Consider the following 15,388-nt stretch of genomic DNA (forward strand, 5'->3'; position numbering starts at 1 on the left):
CAAAAGTTTCCACTTTTTTAATGTAGACTTACATTAAAAAAGTGGAAACTTTTGTTAATTACGTTCATTTTTTAACGCGATTTTTTTTCTTCAATAACGTTAATTTACGTACTTTTTAAGCGTAATTTTTCCATCGACGTAACAATATGACGTCCGATTCTTTGCGTCCATTTTTTATGTGTCAATCAATTGTTATAAAAAAATACATAATTCATACTTACCAAAAACGGAATACCATAATAAAATAATTACAAAAAATAATATTTTATTTAACTTTAGAAAACCAACAAATGTTAACAGAAAACATGCAATGAATTGGGGTAAATGAGTACAGTGTGATTGTGAAATGATTTGAAAATATTCTTTATTGTGAAAAAGACATTACACAAGGTTTAGGAACAAAACAGCGTTCATAGAGGTATGGGGTTGATTAGTCTGGAGGGCGAGGGTTGATGGGTAGTCGGATAGGGTTAAGTCATGCTCAAGGAATTTGTTAAGCCACCACCACTGAAACATAAATTACAGAATATTATCTATCCCGAAAATGAAAAACATATAAATAAACAGGGTGTCATGCAGATACGTATATATATATATATATATATATATATATATATATATATATATATATATATATATATATATATATATATATATATATATATATAATAATAATAATAAAACCCTTATCCGCACCCCAATGGTGCATCGGGCACTGCGTCATATAAACGCAGTGTTATCTTGATCGTTTACACATGAAGGAAAGGTGATCAGCCCTCCGCTTCAGGTACCAGTCCAGGGTAATATTGAATAAATATGACAGTGAAAAAATCACTTGTATTTATTTTACCCCCCTTGGGAATCGAACCCGGGACCTCCAGAACGGTAGCCGAGCGTGCTGACCATTACACTACGGAGACGGACGAAATATATATAGATATTTATATTATATATATATATATATATATATATATATATATATATATATATATATATATATATATATATATATATATATATATATATATATTTTTTTATATAGCAAAAATCCACTTAATGATCTATAAACCTTGTACATAATAAGCAAAATAAAATCTTTATTTAAATTGATTTTCGATTAAGATTTTTGTTAAAAAGGTACCAAAAAACTGCAGAGACTTTTGTATGACCCAATATGCTATTGATATACAAATCACTCCTAGTTTAAAATAAACAATAATAAATAAAAACATGCCGTTTGTGCTGAAAAGACCTTATGTTGAAAATTGGAAAACGAAAAGTAGAAATTGGAAGAGAGAAAAATAATGACCACATTTCATTTTAAACAAATAATATAAACATATATTTTTTTACAAAATGTTAGTAATATTAGTATAAAACCACTACAGAGATTTTGTCTACCGGTTCCGAGATGCACCCGTCTCTTCGTCAGGACAATCACTACAACAGCATGCAAACAATACTACACGGCAATAACATAGCAATATTCCCAACGAGTGGTTATATACTAATATTACTAACATTTTTGTTAAAAAATAATAAAAAAAGTAAAAATGTCTCACCACAAAACACATGCTTTAAATATGAATAGTATAACGATTAGTCCTACCTGATTCTGTCGTTTTGAATACATCTTTTTCCGGGGTACCTTCGAGCGTCATCGGGATAATGCGTTCTTTGGGGGCCGGCACTTTAGTAGCGGGTTTAGGCGAGTCGTTCACTTTCGCGGCGGATTCACGAGTCGGCGGGCGATCGGTAACGGGGAATCTAGGAGGCAGCGGTGACACGGGCGTGACGATCAGCTTCTCGGCCATGACCTTAGTGGTGACGGGCGCCACGACCACCCTTTCAGCCATGACCTTGGTGGTGACGGGCGCCACGACCACCCTCTCGGGCATGACCTTGTTGGCGACGGGCGCCACGACCACCCTCTCGGCCGTGGCGGCCGGCGCCACGAGCACCCTCTCGAGGGTGATGGTGGCGGTGCTGGGCTCCCTCGCGGGGGTGCCGGACGCGCGTCGCGCGGTCTCGCGGTTGTCGGGCGCCGGGTCGCCGCGCGCGCGCACGTACGCCCAGTCGTCGCGCAGCTTGGATATCTTCTCGCGCAGCTCCGCGGACACGGCGTGCTTAGCCCCCTCGCATTCCTTCTCGATGTTTGTGAAGTTCTCCAGCACCTCGTTGACGTCAGTCTCGCGGTCGCGCACTTGGACCTAGAAACAATCGCCGTTATAGTTCGACAATATCTGACTGGCATCTGGGTCCGTTCTAAAGATGAGCTTAAAGGCGACTTTTAAGTCACCGGTATACCGGCGACGGTGACTTGTAAGTCACCGCTTCGTTTCACATATTCTTCTTTATCTATGTTGAGATATCGATATTCTTATTAAATTATGATAGAAATCACCATGATGTTGTCGATGACGTTTTTCTTAGAAGCTTCCGGCAATTCCTTAGAAATGTTGATTCTGGTCTTCGTCTCCATGACCCAGGAGATGACAGAGTCCAGCCTCGCGTTGTACTTATTAAGGGCAGTGAGCTTTGATGTTACGTAATCCTTGTGTCCAGCAAGATTTGTGGAAGCCTAAAAAAAAAACAAAAGAAAAAAATTATTTAAAAACAACAATTTTGAACAATGCCAAAAAAACAATCGAAAAAACACTATTTTTATCATTCATCGTCCACATCGTGTAATATCAATCAAAAATTCTACTTCACGACTGCCGGTTTCGGAATAACCATCCCTGAAGAAGACATGGTAATCAAGGAAAACGGTCGGAAAAAGTACCAAATACTACTACTACTACTACAATTACGCCGTTTTTCTGCAGGGGTAGGCAGAGAGGATGGAATGCCACACTCTTCTGTTCTGACATACGCTCCAAGCTTTCATCAAGTACATACATGCACTCCGATTCCGTCGACTTCTGACACCGCCAGATTTTAGTCAAGTTCAAATTTGCCTAATATTATATATTTTTTTCCTCATTCGTACCAAATATAATGTGGTTAAAAACAAAATCTGTGATTTATTATTTTTTATAAAGATTATAAAATGTGACACAAAGTATTAGAAGAAAATATGAAAAATTAAAATAAATTTAAAAAAAAAAACAAAACAAAACACTACCTTTTCCATTTGAGCTTGCGCACTCGCAACTTGCTCATTCTTGGGAAGTTGTTTATTCTTTCGCAACACTTCCATATCCTTGCGTTTGGTAGACAGTTCTTCCTCGCGAGCCTGATGAACAAAAAATATAAATTAAAATATTTTTTTTAAACTTAATTGACGTTTATTGAGTATAAAGCAATTGCTTTTACACTGGGTTATTTTTTTTACCTTTTGACTGATAAAAATAGCTTCAATATCATCACCGGTGATTGCTTATTAGCTTCAGTGCATTGAAACACGTAGCAGAATAGTACAAAAATGCGTTTTTTTATTATTTTTTCATTCCGTGTATTTTTTTATGATTTTCATGAAACATGGAGTGGATAGTGTTTTGTAAAAAATACATATGATACGTAAAAAACTGAGATATTTGAATTCATACCCAAAAGTAAGTCAGATCTAAGCTAAGCAAAACATTGTTCCCGGAGTCATTTTTATATATAAATCAAAACACACCTTCCTTTAGTAATGTTTTGCTACACTTTATTATATTTATTATTTACGTTATTTTTCAAATATTTCACTAACTAGGAAAATTAACAATTGTTATAGTCCTAGCTTTGTAAAGGATACCAGACTAGCATATTTCGCCATTTTTATATTTTTATTTCGATTTATACGTGATAAATGGTTTGATTTAAAGTGTATGAAGTGATCTCATAAGCTTGCTAAATGCCAGGTTGTAAGCCCAAGGATGCTCATACTTCCATCTTCGATTGTATATGGACGACAGATATTCCATCTCACGGTGAGACTCCTCACGAGACCAAACAGCTGTCACAATGAATAAATAAAATCAATACAATCATAAACAATGCTTTGATTAATATTAATATTAATTAAATTCGTGACTGCACATATCGCTCACTCCTTTCAACGTCATATATCAAAAATCGTCGATTTTCAGTTGTGCATGTTTTCAGAATGCCCAGAAAATGTACTATATCCCAGCAAAAGCGGCATATTTTTAACTTAATATTTACCATCTATAGGACAGAAAGTGTTATTTTTGCATTTTGAAGAAAATGTGTTGTTTAATTTTTTGTAATAAACTTAATATTTATCAAATGGAGAAAAACCTTCAGGTTTTACATAAAAAGATCTGTTGCACAATAAAAAGTTCAATAAGTGGCTTGATATTTATTTTTAATACATTTTATTATATTTTAAACTTTAAAAACTATCTCCTTAATAATACAGTTTTTTTTTTATATATGACGTTGTTGAAAGGAGTGAGCGATATGATTACACAGGATCAAATGCTTTCACTCAGCCGTCTGACAATGACATAAATTCCTTACGTGGGAGCCTGACGAAAATGCAATCATGTACACTATTCATTGAGTAGGAATTGCAACATCGTTAACATTTACAACATTTTGAGTGTGTCCAAATACTTGTTCACAAAATCTGGATTATCTCCAATTACAGGAGTTATTTTCATATTATTTTTTGACATTTCATCAAAGATGAAGAAGAATATGGAAGTCTGGGCATTTTGATCACTCAAACCAGCCTATGACGGTCGTAAGCCCCGTAAATGCCCAGACTTCCATATTCTTCTTCATCTTTGATGAAATGTCAAAAAATAATATGAAAATAACTCCTGTAATTGGAGATAATCCAGATTTTGTGAACAAGTATTTGGACACACTCAAAATGTTGTAAATAAATTATCTGGTCAAATTATAAGCTTAATAATAAAAATGAAAATGGTATTTTCTGGCGTTTCTCATGTGTGTGATTATAATCCGGGATTCGGATCTCACATACTAATATAAGAGTTTCTGCTTAATAAAAAAGCTTCTTTACATCTCACCAATAGATGTCTCTAGTGAAGTTCTAGTGATTCAAGAACAAAGTTTCTAAATTGGTTCATATATATAGAACTTCCAAGAATTTGAGTAGTGTGGTTGTCAATAATGGGTAGAATTGGTGAATGTTACACGTGTGTAAAGTGATCACTCAAACCAGCCTATGACGGTCGTAAGCCCCGTAAATGCCCAGACTTCCATATTCTTCTTCATCTTTGATGAAATGTCAAAAAATAATATCGTTAACATTCATTAAAATATATAAATTTGGAAATAATTTGTTATGGCAGCTGTACGAACCGGGTAGTACTGTCGAGACGCCGTTATTTCCCGAAAATAAGACTTAAATTCGGCCATACTTTATGACGCCGAAAATATTATTTTTTACACAACCGAAAATAAACACCGTTAAAACTAAATTTAGGTAGTAAAACGTGAATCACAAATATTTCTAACAAAATTAATTTATACACAAAACAACATTTACGTGCCAAACACAACATCAAAAAATATCACAATAAATAAACCTGGTTCACACTTTTGGATTAATGAAAAATCGTATGATACGCTAATTCAAAATACTAGAGCGTTGCAGTTTTTTCCACTTCAATTAATGCACTAAAATATTAAATTTTCGTTCACTATTAGGATACTAGAATTTTGAATATTTGTCTTTAACTAACGCATCGAAACAAAGATTTCGCTGACCGCAATTATCATAACAGATCACTCAATTTTCGCCCACAGTTAAGACCGTAGAACGATCAATTTTTGTCTTCAACTATCAAGTGGAAACACAGATATCACTGTCCGTAATTGTCACATCAGACCATTGAATGTTTGTCTACAATTAAGGCACTAAAAGATTGAATTTACACAGTTAAGACCGTAGAAAGTTGAATTTTCGTCTTCAACTATCGCATCGAAACATGAGTTTTCTTTGTCTGCAATTAGAACATTAAACCATTGAAAATCTGTTTGCAATTAAGGCACTAAAACAATGAGTTTTCGTCCACAAATAAGGGCTTAAAACTTTGAATTTTCGTCATCAACTACTATCACGTCGAAACGTATATATCACTGACTGCGATCGTCACATTAGACCATTGAATTTTTGTCCACAATTATGTCACTAAAACATTGAATTTTCTTCTACAATAAATACCATGGAACGTTAAGTTTCCGTTTTCAATAATCGCGTTAACACATAGGTATCGCTGTGTGCAATTATCACATTAGACAATTGAATTTTTGTCCACAATTAAAGCACTAAAATAAAGAATTTCCGTCCACAATTAAATTACTAAAACATTAAATTTTCGTCCACAATTAAGACCGTAGAACGATGAATTTTCGTCTTCAATTATCGCGTCGAAACGTAGATTTCGCTGTCCGCAATTACAAGAATGAAAAGAAGAAAAAACTTTTAATTTTCATCCCGCGTTAGCTAGCACGTTCTCGGTAAATATTGACAACCGGCACGGTGACAACACGGCGCTTGTATAATCCGCAGATCACAGATCGCATTAGACGTGGATAATCTAAAAGCAGAGCTAGAAAAGCATCTCCCTCGTACACACGCAGAGAATGACAGAAAATACTCCCAGAGGAATCAGAAATAGACGCGGTCAGACCACTCGTGCTCTCGGCGAAGACGAGTCAGGAGTGCGAGATTGGGAGACAGGAAAAATGGCGTGTGTGATAATAGACCTGAGTTATGTGGTGACAAGAGCTATTTCGGAACCAGGTACAGAATCGCACGTGTCTTCACGCACCAGAGATATTCAAGATCCAACACAATACATACAACATATCATTCGAAGAAAATTGTCACAAACAGAACGTGATACAATAATTGTGATAATTTAGTCAATGGATTCGGCGGTAATATCCACTTTATATTGAACTTTTACTTGGTAAATGCCACCGCACTTACCTGTTTCGATGCATTCAACATTTCGATGCATTCAACATCATTATCAAACGCCGTATCATAGAATGCGTCGAAACATGAATCACAAGTAAATGTTAAAGTGGAAGTTAAATTGAAAATATTGGTTATTAAATTTTTTTATTGATTAGGCATTTACTTTGTAGAATAATACGATTATTTAAATATTATACAAAAATTAAACACTTAAACACAGCAGCCGCGTCGGGCGCTCGAGTAACCCACAAAGAAGATCTTCTGTGTGTAGATTCTTTTTTTTTACTGGTAAATAAATCCCACTATTTATCTATCGTGACACGTATTTCGATGCATTCTGCATCATTTTCAAAGACCGTATGATGCGAAATGCATTGAAACACTCGTCACAACGAATTTTAAGACATGGAGGTTTTAAATTGAATTTTAATTGATAATAGATAAATATGCAAACTAAATCAACACGAAGTGACTGCCGAATCGAAAATGAATGAAAAAAGTTTTTACTTAGAGAAACCTCAATGAAATATTTTCTTAGAGAAGAATATTTGAAAAAAATTGGATTTAGTCAAAATATTGTAAATAAAAAGACAGTCAACTCGAGTAAGGTTACATTGCCTCCACGTTTGCGCGGAATATCTCGCTGAAGGCACAATGAAGGCACATTGAATGGAGGGAAAAATAAATTTACAGAAACGGTAAATCGCAGAGCCCAGATTGGAATTTGCCAGTTGACGCGAAGAGAAATACACTCAGAAGTATTAGAGCTCTCAAATGCGCTCAGACGGGAGAATTTCACACTTTAATGGAAAGTTGACGTAAATCTCTTGTCTGAGAAATGATTTGCTCGTGTGTTTCGGTTCGCGGAAAAATCCTCGTCAAAAAAGAATTAATTCACTGATTGTACCCGGCCACGCATCGCTGTGGTTCTCTCAAACCCCTTATCCACACCCAATGGTGCATAGGCACGCATCATCATATAAACACAGTGTTATCTTAATCGTTAACACATGAAGGAAAGGTGATCAGCCCTCCGCTTCAGGTACCAGTCCAGGGTAATATGGTCCAGGGTTTGAATAAATAATAGAGTAATATTGAATAAATAATAGAGTGAAAAAATCACTTATATTTATTCGACCCCCCTCTCTGGGAATCGAACCCGGGACCTCCAGAACGGTAGCCGAGCGTGCTGACCATTACACTACGGAGGCGGACAAACGCCGGTTCAGTCGGGTCAAACGGAAAAGAAAGAGAAAGCACACATATTTGTATATGCATATTTTCATTGCTTTATAATCCTTATGGAGCAATGAAATTTTTTTAAAAATAGAAACTTCAAATTGCTAGATGACAGAAATCTCTTATCAAGAAGCACGCTGTTCGCCATGAGAACCGTTTAGTATTGCGTGTTGCTGATACGTTCAACAGATGGCGCTGCTATTGCAGCCGAAATTTTTTTTTTTACTGTTACAGGTGAAATTACAATTTAGTACGCGACCGACTGAGCGAGGAGCCACACGTGTGTCCGCGCAATTTTTTTTTCTAGATTACATATTGGAATTTTAAAAAATTGATAGTAAGTATATGAAAAAGAAAAAAATTCAAACTTCTTACCGTTCAATAACTCTTTTATTTTCAAAACCATATATTTACTTCAAAGAAAAAACTTATTTTTCCTATCCAAAAAAAGTGTTTTAACCAAAATATTCAATTACGTTAAATTTTAACTGGTTTTAAAGAAAATTCATTTGCGGGCTACCGATTATCCCACCTTAATGACTTTAGGAGATTTGAGATTTTGAATAAACTAACATTTACATTATTATTTATATAGATAGATAAAAACACGAGCGAATTCGAATGCAACGTTGTGTCAAATTTTCAAAGCAATCATGAATAACTTTACTAGATTTGAGATGTTGAACAAACTAACACATACATTTTTAGCAATTTTTCACAACATTTCTAATGGCTAATAGAAATAGATACGTAAACAATCCAATATTGTATGAGTTTATCTTAGCAAAAAAAACATCATACATTTTTCAAAGAGATTCAAAGTTATCGATTCCAATCTCGACGCCACATAGATCATACGTTTGTAAATAATGACGTGTGAAAGAGTGGTAAGTTGGTGAATTCTCAGTCGTTCCCTGAGTGACTCAGATACGGCAGCAAAATTTTAAAGGAAACGTAAAATCAATCGGTACATAAAAATTGATGCTCAAAAGCTCTTAGCGTTAAAAGATATTCGCCAGAAAGGAAAAGAACCATAGCGATGTATGAGAATTATCAAAATGAGAGAGAAAAGTAATCATACTTTAAAAGACTAAAAAAAATCGCTCGCTTCTTTCCACAACGTCATATATCAAATATTGTCAATTTTCAGTTGTGCTTTCGGAATGTACTTTATCCCAGCAAAAGCGGCATATTTTTAAATTAATATTTACCCGCTACAGGGCAGAAAGTGTTGTTTTTGCATTTTGAAAAAAAGGTATTGTTTAATTAGTTTTAAATATATAAAATGGAGAAAAAACGTTCAGGTTTTACCTAAAAAGATCTGTTGCACAGTAAAAAGTTCAATAAGTGGCTAGATATTTATTTTTAATACATTTTATTATATTTTTAAATTTTAAAAACGATCTCCTGAAAAATCAAGTTTTTATATATATGACGTTTCTGGGTTCGAAGCCACTCTACCACAATTTGAAGCCTATTTTTAATAATGAACCACTTAGGCTCACAGAGGTAGTACGAAATTGAAGTATTTTAGTAAAAATTAAAACAAAAAATAATTGCTTTTAAAAAATATATTTATACTAAAGTACCATGACTAAAAACAATTCCATAATCTTTTAATTTTATCCACAATAATATTTCCTGAAAAATTAACTAATTTTCAACGTTTCATCGAAGGCATCGCTTCTGCTCAATCCAACACTTTCAGACGTTGACAGAAATGACGCGACGTCACGGTACGTACAGCGGGAAGGTGTAGTTCATTGAATGTGTGGTAATCTGTTAGGGTGAATTAACCAGAGATGCTGACAGAATATGGAAACCGAGCGCAAAGTTTGGCGCCTCGCCATCTCGCGACAATTCCCAAATACACACTTCACGATTATTTATGGTATACGTTTAACCCGTCTTCGTTTAGTTATTGAATTTGACATTTCCGTGTTCAGTTATAGCTAAATATTTTGTTTTCGTGTATTTAGTACTAGCTGTACCCAGCCACGTGTCGCTGTGGCTCAGTCAGGTGAAATGGAAAGGAAAGACAAAGTTTGGCGGGCGTGCCTTTGATGTTGCGGGTTCGATGGCGTGGAATGCTCTGAGGTAGTATTTTACGAATATGGCGCTATAGAAATTATCCAAATTTAATATTATTATTATTTATTTGTAAAACGTTTAATTTCGCAATGCTTATGTACTATTTTAGCAGCTGTCAAGGAACAAGGTGTTTGTCATGAGAAATGTTTGGTATCGCGTGTATTGCTATTACGTTCAATAGATGGCGCTGCCATTGCGAAACGTGTTTTACCTGCCATCGAAGTAATCGATGAATAAGTTTAGGAGATTAAGATTTAGAACAAACGAACAATTTTTTTTTTTTATAGACAACATGTTATACAACAAGTTATAACTAATGTAAAATGTGCTCTTATCAAATAACTTGATAAACTTGTAATGTAAAATGTAAAAACCCTCGGCATGGGAAGACCCAGTGAGGACACATTATTGTAAATTTTAAATTGTAAATATGTGTATGAGGAAAAATAAATAAATTAATATAGTACTTAGACATTAATATTAATACATAATTAATACATATTTACATGTTTTTCAAGAGCGTTTAATTACCAAACTATGTTCACTAACAAACAACAAAAACTATATAGTTGTTATTTTATTACATAAGAAGCCATTTTAGTTCAGTGTGAGCTATACATGGTCAAATTTAACACATTCACTATCAAAAGCCGACCAGTCGGCTTTTCGCTGCCAACTGTAAACGACCAAACACCAATCAGTCGTTTTTTTTACCCTACATACTGCAGAGGCGTGGATTCTACGTAGACAGAAAAGCAGTGCCTACCCCGGATTAAACGCGCTCTTTATAGAAACACGACCAGTGCCTGCTATGCCTTATCCTTACCCTACCCTGAATAAAAAGTCTGTGCACGCCACTGATGTAATGGAAAAAATTCTCACAATTACATAAATCACTTTATTGATTTCAAATTTGAACTTTTCATTTAAAAAGGATATTTACTACGAACTCAAAAAATTATAATTTAAATTTAAAATTTATGTTTTTATTATTTACAAAAATACTTCAATTTCAAACTATTTCTATGAGCCTAAGGGGCTCATTATTAGAAATAGGTATCAAATAGTGGTAGGGTGGGTTCAAACCGAGAAAGTCCGCGACACTGACCACGGGACCAGAACCCGACACAATTTAAATAATAAATATGTATTTTTTTATATTATTGGTTTTTAAGGTCTTTATAAAATTTGTTGATACAGTAAAGTAATGAAAATAAACTGTTAAAATTGAAAATGAAGCAGTATTTGGTAGTCTTACCTTTACGAGGCTGAGGCGGATTGCGAGTGAAGTGTCATCAGATGGATTGGCGGTGGAACCCTGGAGCAGAGCTTCCACCTGCTGGAGACAGTTGTGAGTGCTCTGCAGCCAGTTGGACGCCCCTTCCTTCATCAGGTGCGCCGCGTCCTGGCCGGAGATTCTGTCTCTAATGGTGCCCATTTTGCTGGCGAGCTTCACCCATCTATCCTTCAAGATTTCCACTTGTTCCTTTATGTCGTTCGACAAAGGAGGAGAACATTTTCCTATGACATCTGCGCTCGCCGTATTTATAGTATTAAACTGACTCTCCTTTCTTGAAACCTAGAAAACAAAAAACAAAGAATTAAAATTATCATATATGTAACGAATCCATTCGTCAGGAGTTGAATTTGGATGACTGTGGCATATGTCTGTACAGGACGGATTCTTCAGTTCTTTGGACACGTTACGCGTAGCAATAGCGGATAGCCTGGAACAACTGGTTGCGATCAGTAGCCTGGAGGGGAAAAGAAAAGTTCCCCCATTTGATGGACCGATCAAGTTAAGACAGCAGCAGCCACCTCGGTGGTTGGAACGCCAAGTGCAGTCAAGATAACTGAAGAAGAGTCAGAGAAGGTCACAACCCTCAGTAATAAGGACTAAGACGGAGAAGAAGAACAAATTATCACATCACTTGCCTGTTTTTCCAAGTCCTTCTGTTTTTGCTTCATGTCCTTTAGCGGTTGTCCTTCTTTGCTCATGTCGAGAGCCATACGGTCGGCCTGATCCAACCATTCACCAAATTGCTCCAGATTGGTGTAAAGTCCAACCCACTGCGTTTGCGATTTTCTCCATCTGTCATTAAAATATTGAATTAACCAACCACATGTACAATAAGACATGTTTGAAATGAAAAATGTTGGAATTATTAAATGCCTTTGGCTACCAGGACTTCTGGGGTTACTGCGCTAGAAATACTGCGATATAAACATAAATTATTCAAAAATAAAATGTGTTCGATAATTTAATTCCGTATGACAATATCTCTAGGAGTTTATTTAACTTAATATATGTAATGTTATAAAAAAAATTATGAGTAAATGCTGCTCGCTTGATGTCAATTGCAAAAAAGAGTTCCTGACATCCAGTTTTTAAAGGAATTTGAGTAGGAGTAATTAACAATTTTTTTTTTGTTATTTAATATTTGTATTATATTTATATCAATTTATTGCATATTCTTGATTTACCCTTACATGTAAAAATAAATATATTTGAAGAATACCACAGCTTTACAAAACTTTCTGCGAAAAATGAAATTGGTTTAATGTACTTAATTTTTTCTTTTAATATTTTTGAAACATCATTTTTTGTAACTAAAACTACATAATTGTAATTACAACTACATAATTGTAAGATATAAATGATTATTTCATTCAAAATATTAGTCTAAGACTTATTGAAAAAAAAACCTATCATGAATGGAAAAATTTTGCACAACCCTGAAGGAATCCCTAACATACTGTCTAAAATGTATCTGATACTTTTATAAATAATGATGTCAGATATGACGGATCCGGTATTTCTCGCTACAGTACCGAAAGCTGATATATCGGATTTTGGTATCCAAAGTGACATACATACCTTTCATTTCTTTCTTTAAATGTTTTGTTGACCGCAGTCCACTCCTCCTTCAGCTTGTCTAAAACTCTTTTGATTTGATCGGTTTGTTCTTTTTTGCACTTTCGAACTATGGCTCCACTTTCCCGGTCGATTTCCTCTACAGATGGGCGACAGGCAACGAGAGACTCCTTTACTTTCTGGAAAATTAATCATTATTTAGTAATTTTACTTTGCATAAAAACACATGTCTGCCTCCGTAGTGTAATGGTCTACCGTTTTGGAGGTCCCGGGTTCGATTCCCAGGGGGGGTAAAATAAATATGAGTGATTTTTTCACTGTAATATTTATTCAATATTACCCTGGACTGGTACCTGAAGCGAAGGGCTGATCACCTTTCCTTCATGTGTAAACGATCAAGATAACACTGCGTTTATATGACGCAGTGCCCTATGCACCATTGGGGTGCGGATAAGGGTTTTATTTAATTATTTTATAAAAACACATTTGTGAATGCTTTGCTGTAGAAAACGGGTCGGAATGCCAAAAATTGCAAACTGGCTGCGTTTAACTGTTAGAGTGCAAAATTAATCATTATTTAGTCATTTTACTTTGCATAAAAACACATTTGTGAATACTTTGCTGTAGAAAACGGGTTGGAATACCAAAAAATGTGAACTGGCTGCTGTGAATGGATATATGGACTCTGGTATACTTTATTTTGAATTTTGAAAGCATTAACTTTGTGGATCATTGTAATATATTATCCTTATTGAAACCCAATACATAATTTGTTCACTGTTTCTTACATATATCATGTATGTATGTTTAGTCATAAAAAAAACCTGAAGAGGGCAACAGGTTGTTGCCGAAACTAGGTTTTTAATAAAAATATGACTGATATACTTTGCTAAAAGTGCGGCCGTCGATATACCGACAATGACACCAGTGTATTTATTTCTAGTAACGCCATCTATGTGTCAGCCTACGAACTTTTCAGCCCGATTGTTAGTGTTAAACAAAATATGTCTGGTTTAAGTTATTAGTAAGTTATTATTATAAAAACCAATTCATTAAAAATAATATTAGGAACATTAAAATGACATCTTACAAGTAATGAATCCTCTTGTTGGGGGAATTCATCAAAATCTAAGCCATTCAGTGGATGAGAGTTGAGTTGCCTGGAAATGGCGGAAACAGCTTCTCTCGCTTTGTTTACTTTAGTTACAAACTCTGAACCCTTTTGCGCAATGGCCTCCTGAAATATTGTAAAAAAAATCATTCACACAAAATCTTTACTGCTCACAATTATATATCGCTGACTCCTTTCAAGAACGTCATAAATCAAAAATCGTCTATTTTCAGTTGTGCATGTTTTCAGAATGCCCAGAACTAAATGCCAGAACTATATCCCAGCAAAAGCGGCATATTTTTAACTTAATATTTACACGCTACAGGGCAGAAAGTGTTGTTTTTGCATTCTGAAGAAAAGGTTTTGTTTAATTATTTGTTTAAATGTACTAAATATTTTTCAAATTGAGAAAGAACCTTCAGGTTTTACCTAAAAAAAAACTGTTGCACAGTAAAAAGTTCAATAAGTGGCTTGATATTTATTTTTAATACATTGTATTGTATGTTTAAACTTTAAAAACTTTCTCCTGAAAAATCAAGTTTTTTGATTTATGACGTTCTTGAAAGGAGTGAGCGATATATGAATTTTAAACCGCGACTTACATTCTTAGCATGTTTCTCTTTGTCTTTAGAAGGAGCGCAAATTGTTGCGTACACTTCGGCAACCTTAATCCAGTCATTATTGACGTCTCCCAGATGTTGTTCTTGGTAGCCCACTTTCTGTTGTTTCATATCTTTAGCGAGATCATTCAACTTCATTACATCTCGTTCTTTGGCTTTGAATTCTTCTCGCAAAGACTCCGAGGGATAATTATAATTGTTGGCGTATTGCAATTCCGAGTGAATTTCGTTCAGCCATTTTGTAAGATCGGTTTTGAGTAAGTTAAACTCTTTTAGGTCGTCTTCCGCTTTCCTCGCGATATTTCTCTTGGTTTCGATTTCTGACATTACTTTCGACCATTTGTTCCGCAGCTTGTCTTGGTATTTTGTCTGCAGATGGTCGGCAATCGACGGGTTTATCTTGTGTTTCGAGTATACTAAACTGTCTCCGCGGGATATGAGTGAAGCTGCATCGGGAGCAAGACTTCCGAGCTCACTTTTCAAAATCTACAAAAAAATTAAACAAATAAATGTGACAATTGCAAAAATGTGATTTAACCGTT

General features: G+C 34.9%; 1 protein-coding gene across 9 annotated transcripts in view; it reads right to left on the minus strand.

Moving 5' to 3' along the window:
- Dys (Dystrophin) overlaps positions 1–15,388 on the minus strand; it is a 762,481-nt gene that overhangs the window by 659,118 nt on the left and 87,975 nt on the right. For all 9 annotated transcript variants that reach the window (XM_088278115.1, XM_088278116.1, XM_088278111.1 and 6 more), the window contains 8 exons: positions 14,829–15,332; positions 14,206–14,352; positions 13,119–13,294; positions 12,176–12,332; positions 11,499–11,819; positions 3,128–3,238; positions 2,405–2,581; positions 1,610–2,210 (listed from right to left, as the gene is read on the minus strand). In XM_088278115.1, coding sequence (XP_088134241.1) covers positions 1,610–2,210; positions 2,405–2,581; positions 3,128–3,238; positions 11,499–11,819; positions 12,176–12,332; positions 13,119–13,294; positions 14,206–14,352; positions 14,829–15,332 — 2,194 coding nt within the window. The remainder of the gene's footprint in view (positions 1–1,609; positions 2,211–2,404; positions 2,582–3,127; positions 3,239–11,498; positions 11,820–12,175; positions 12,333–13,118; positions 13,295–14,205; positions 14,353–14,828; positions 15,333–15,388) is intronic.

The sequence above is a fragment of the Brachycentrus maculatus genome, unplaced genomic scaffold, assembly GCF_059751285.1.
Source record: "Brachycentrus maculatus isolate JH-2025_06_01 unplaced genomic scaffold, ASM5975128v1 h1tg000055l, whole genome shotgun sequence".
In the NCBI taxonomy this organism is placed as follows: domain Eukaryota; kingdom Metazoa; phylum Arthropoda; class Insecta; order Trichoptera; family Brachycentridae; genus Brachycentrus; species Brachycentrus maculatus.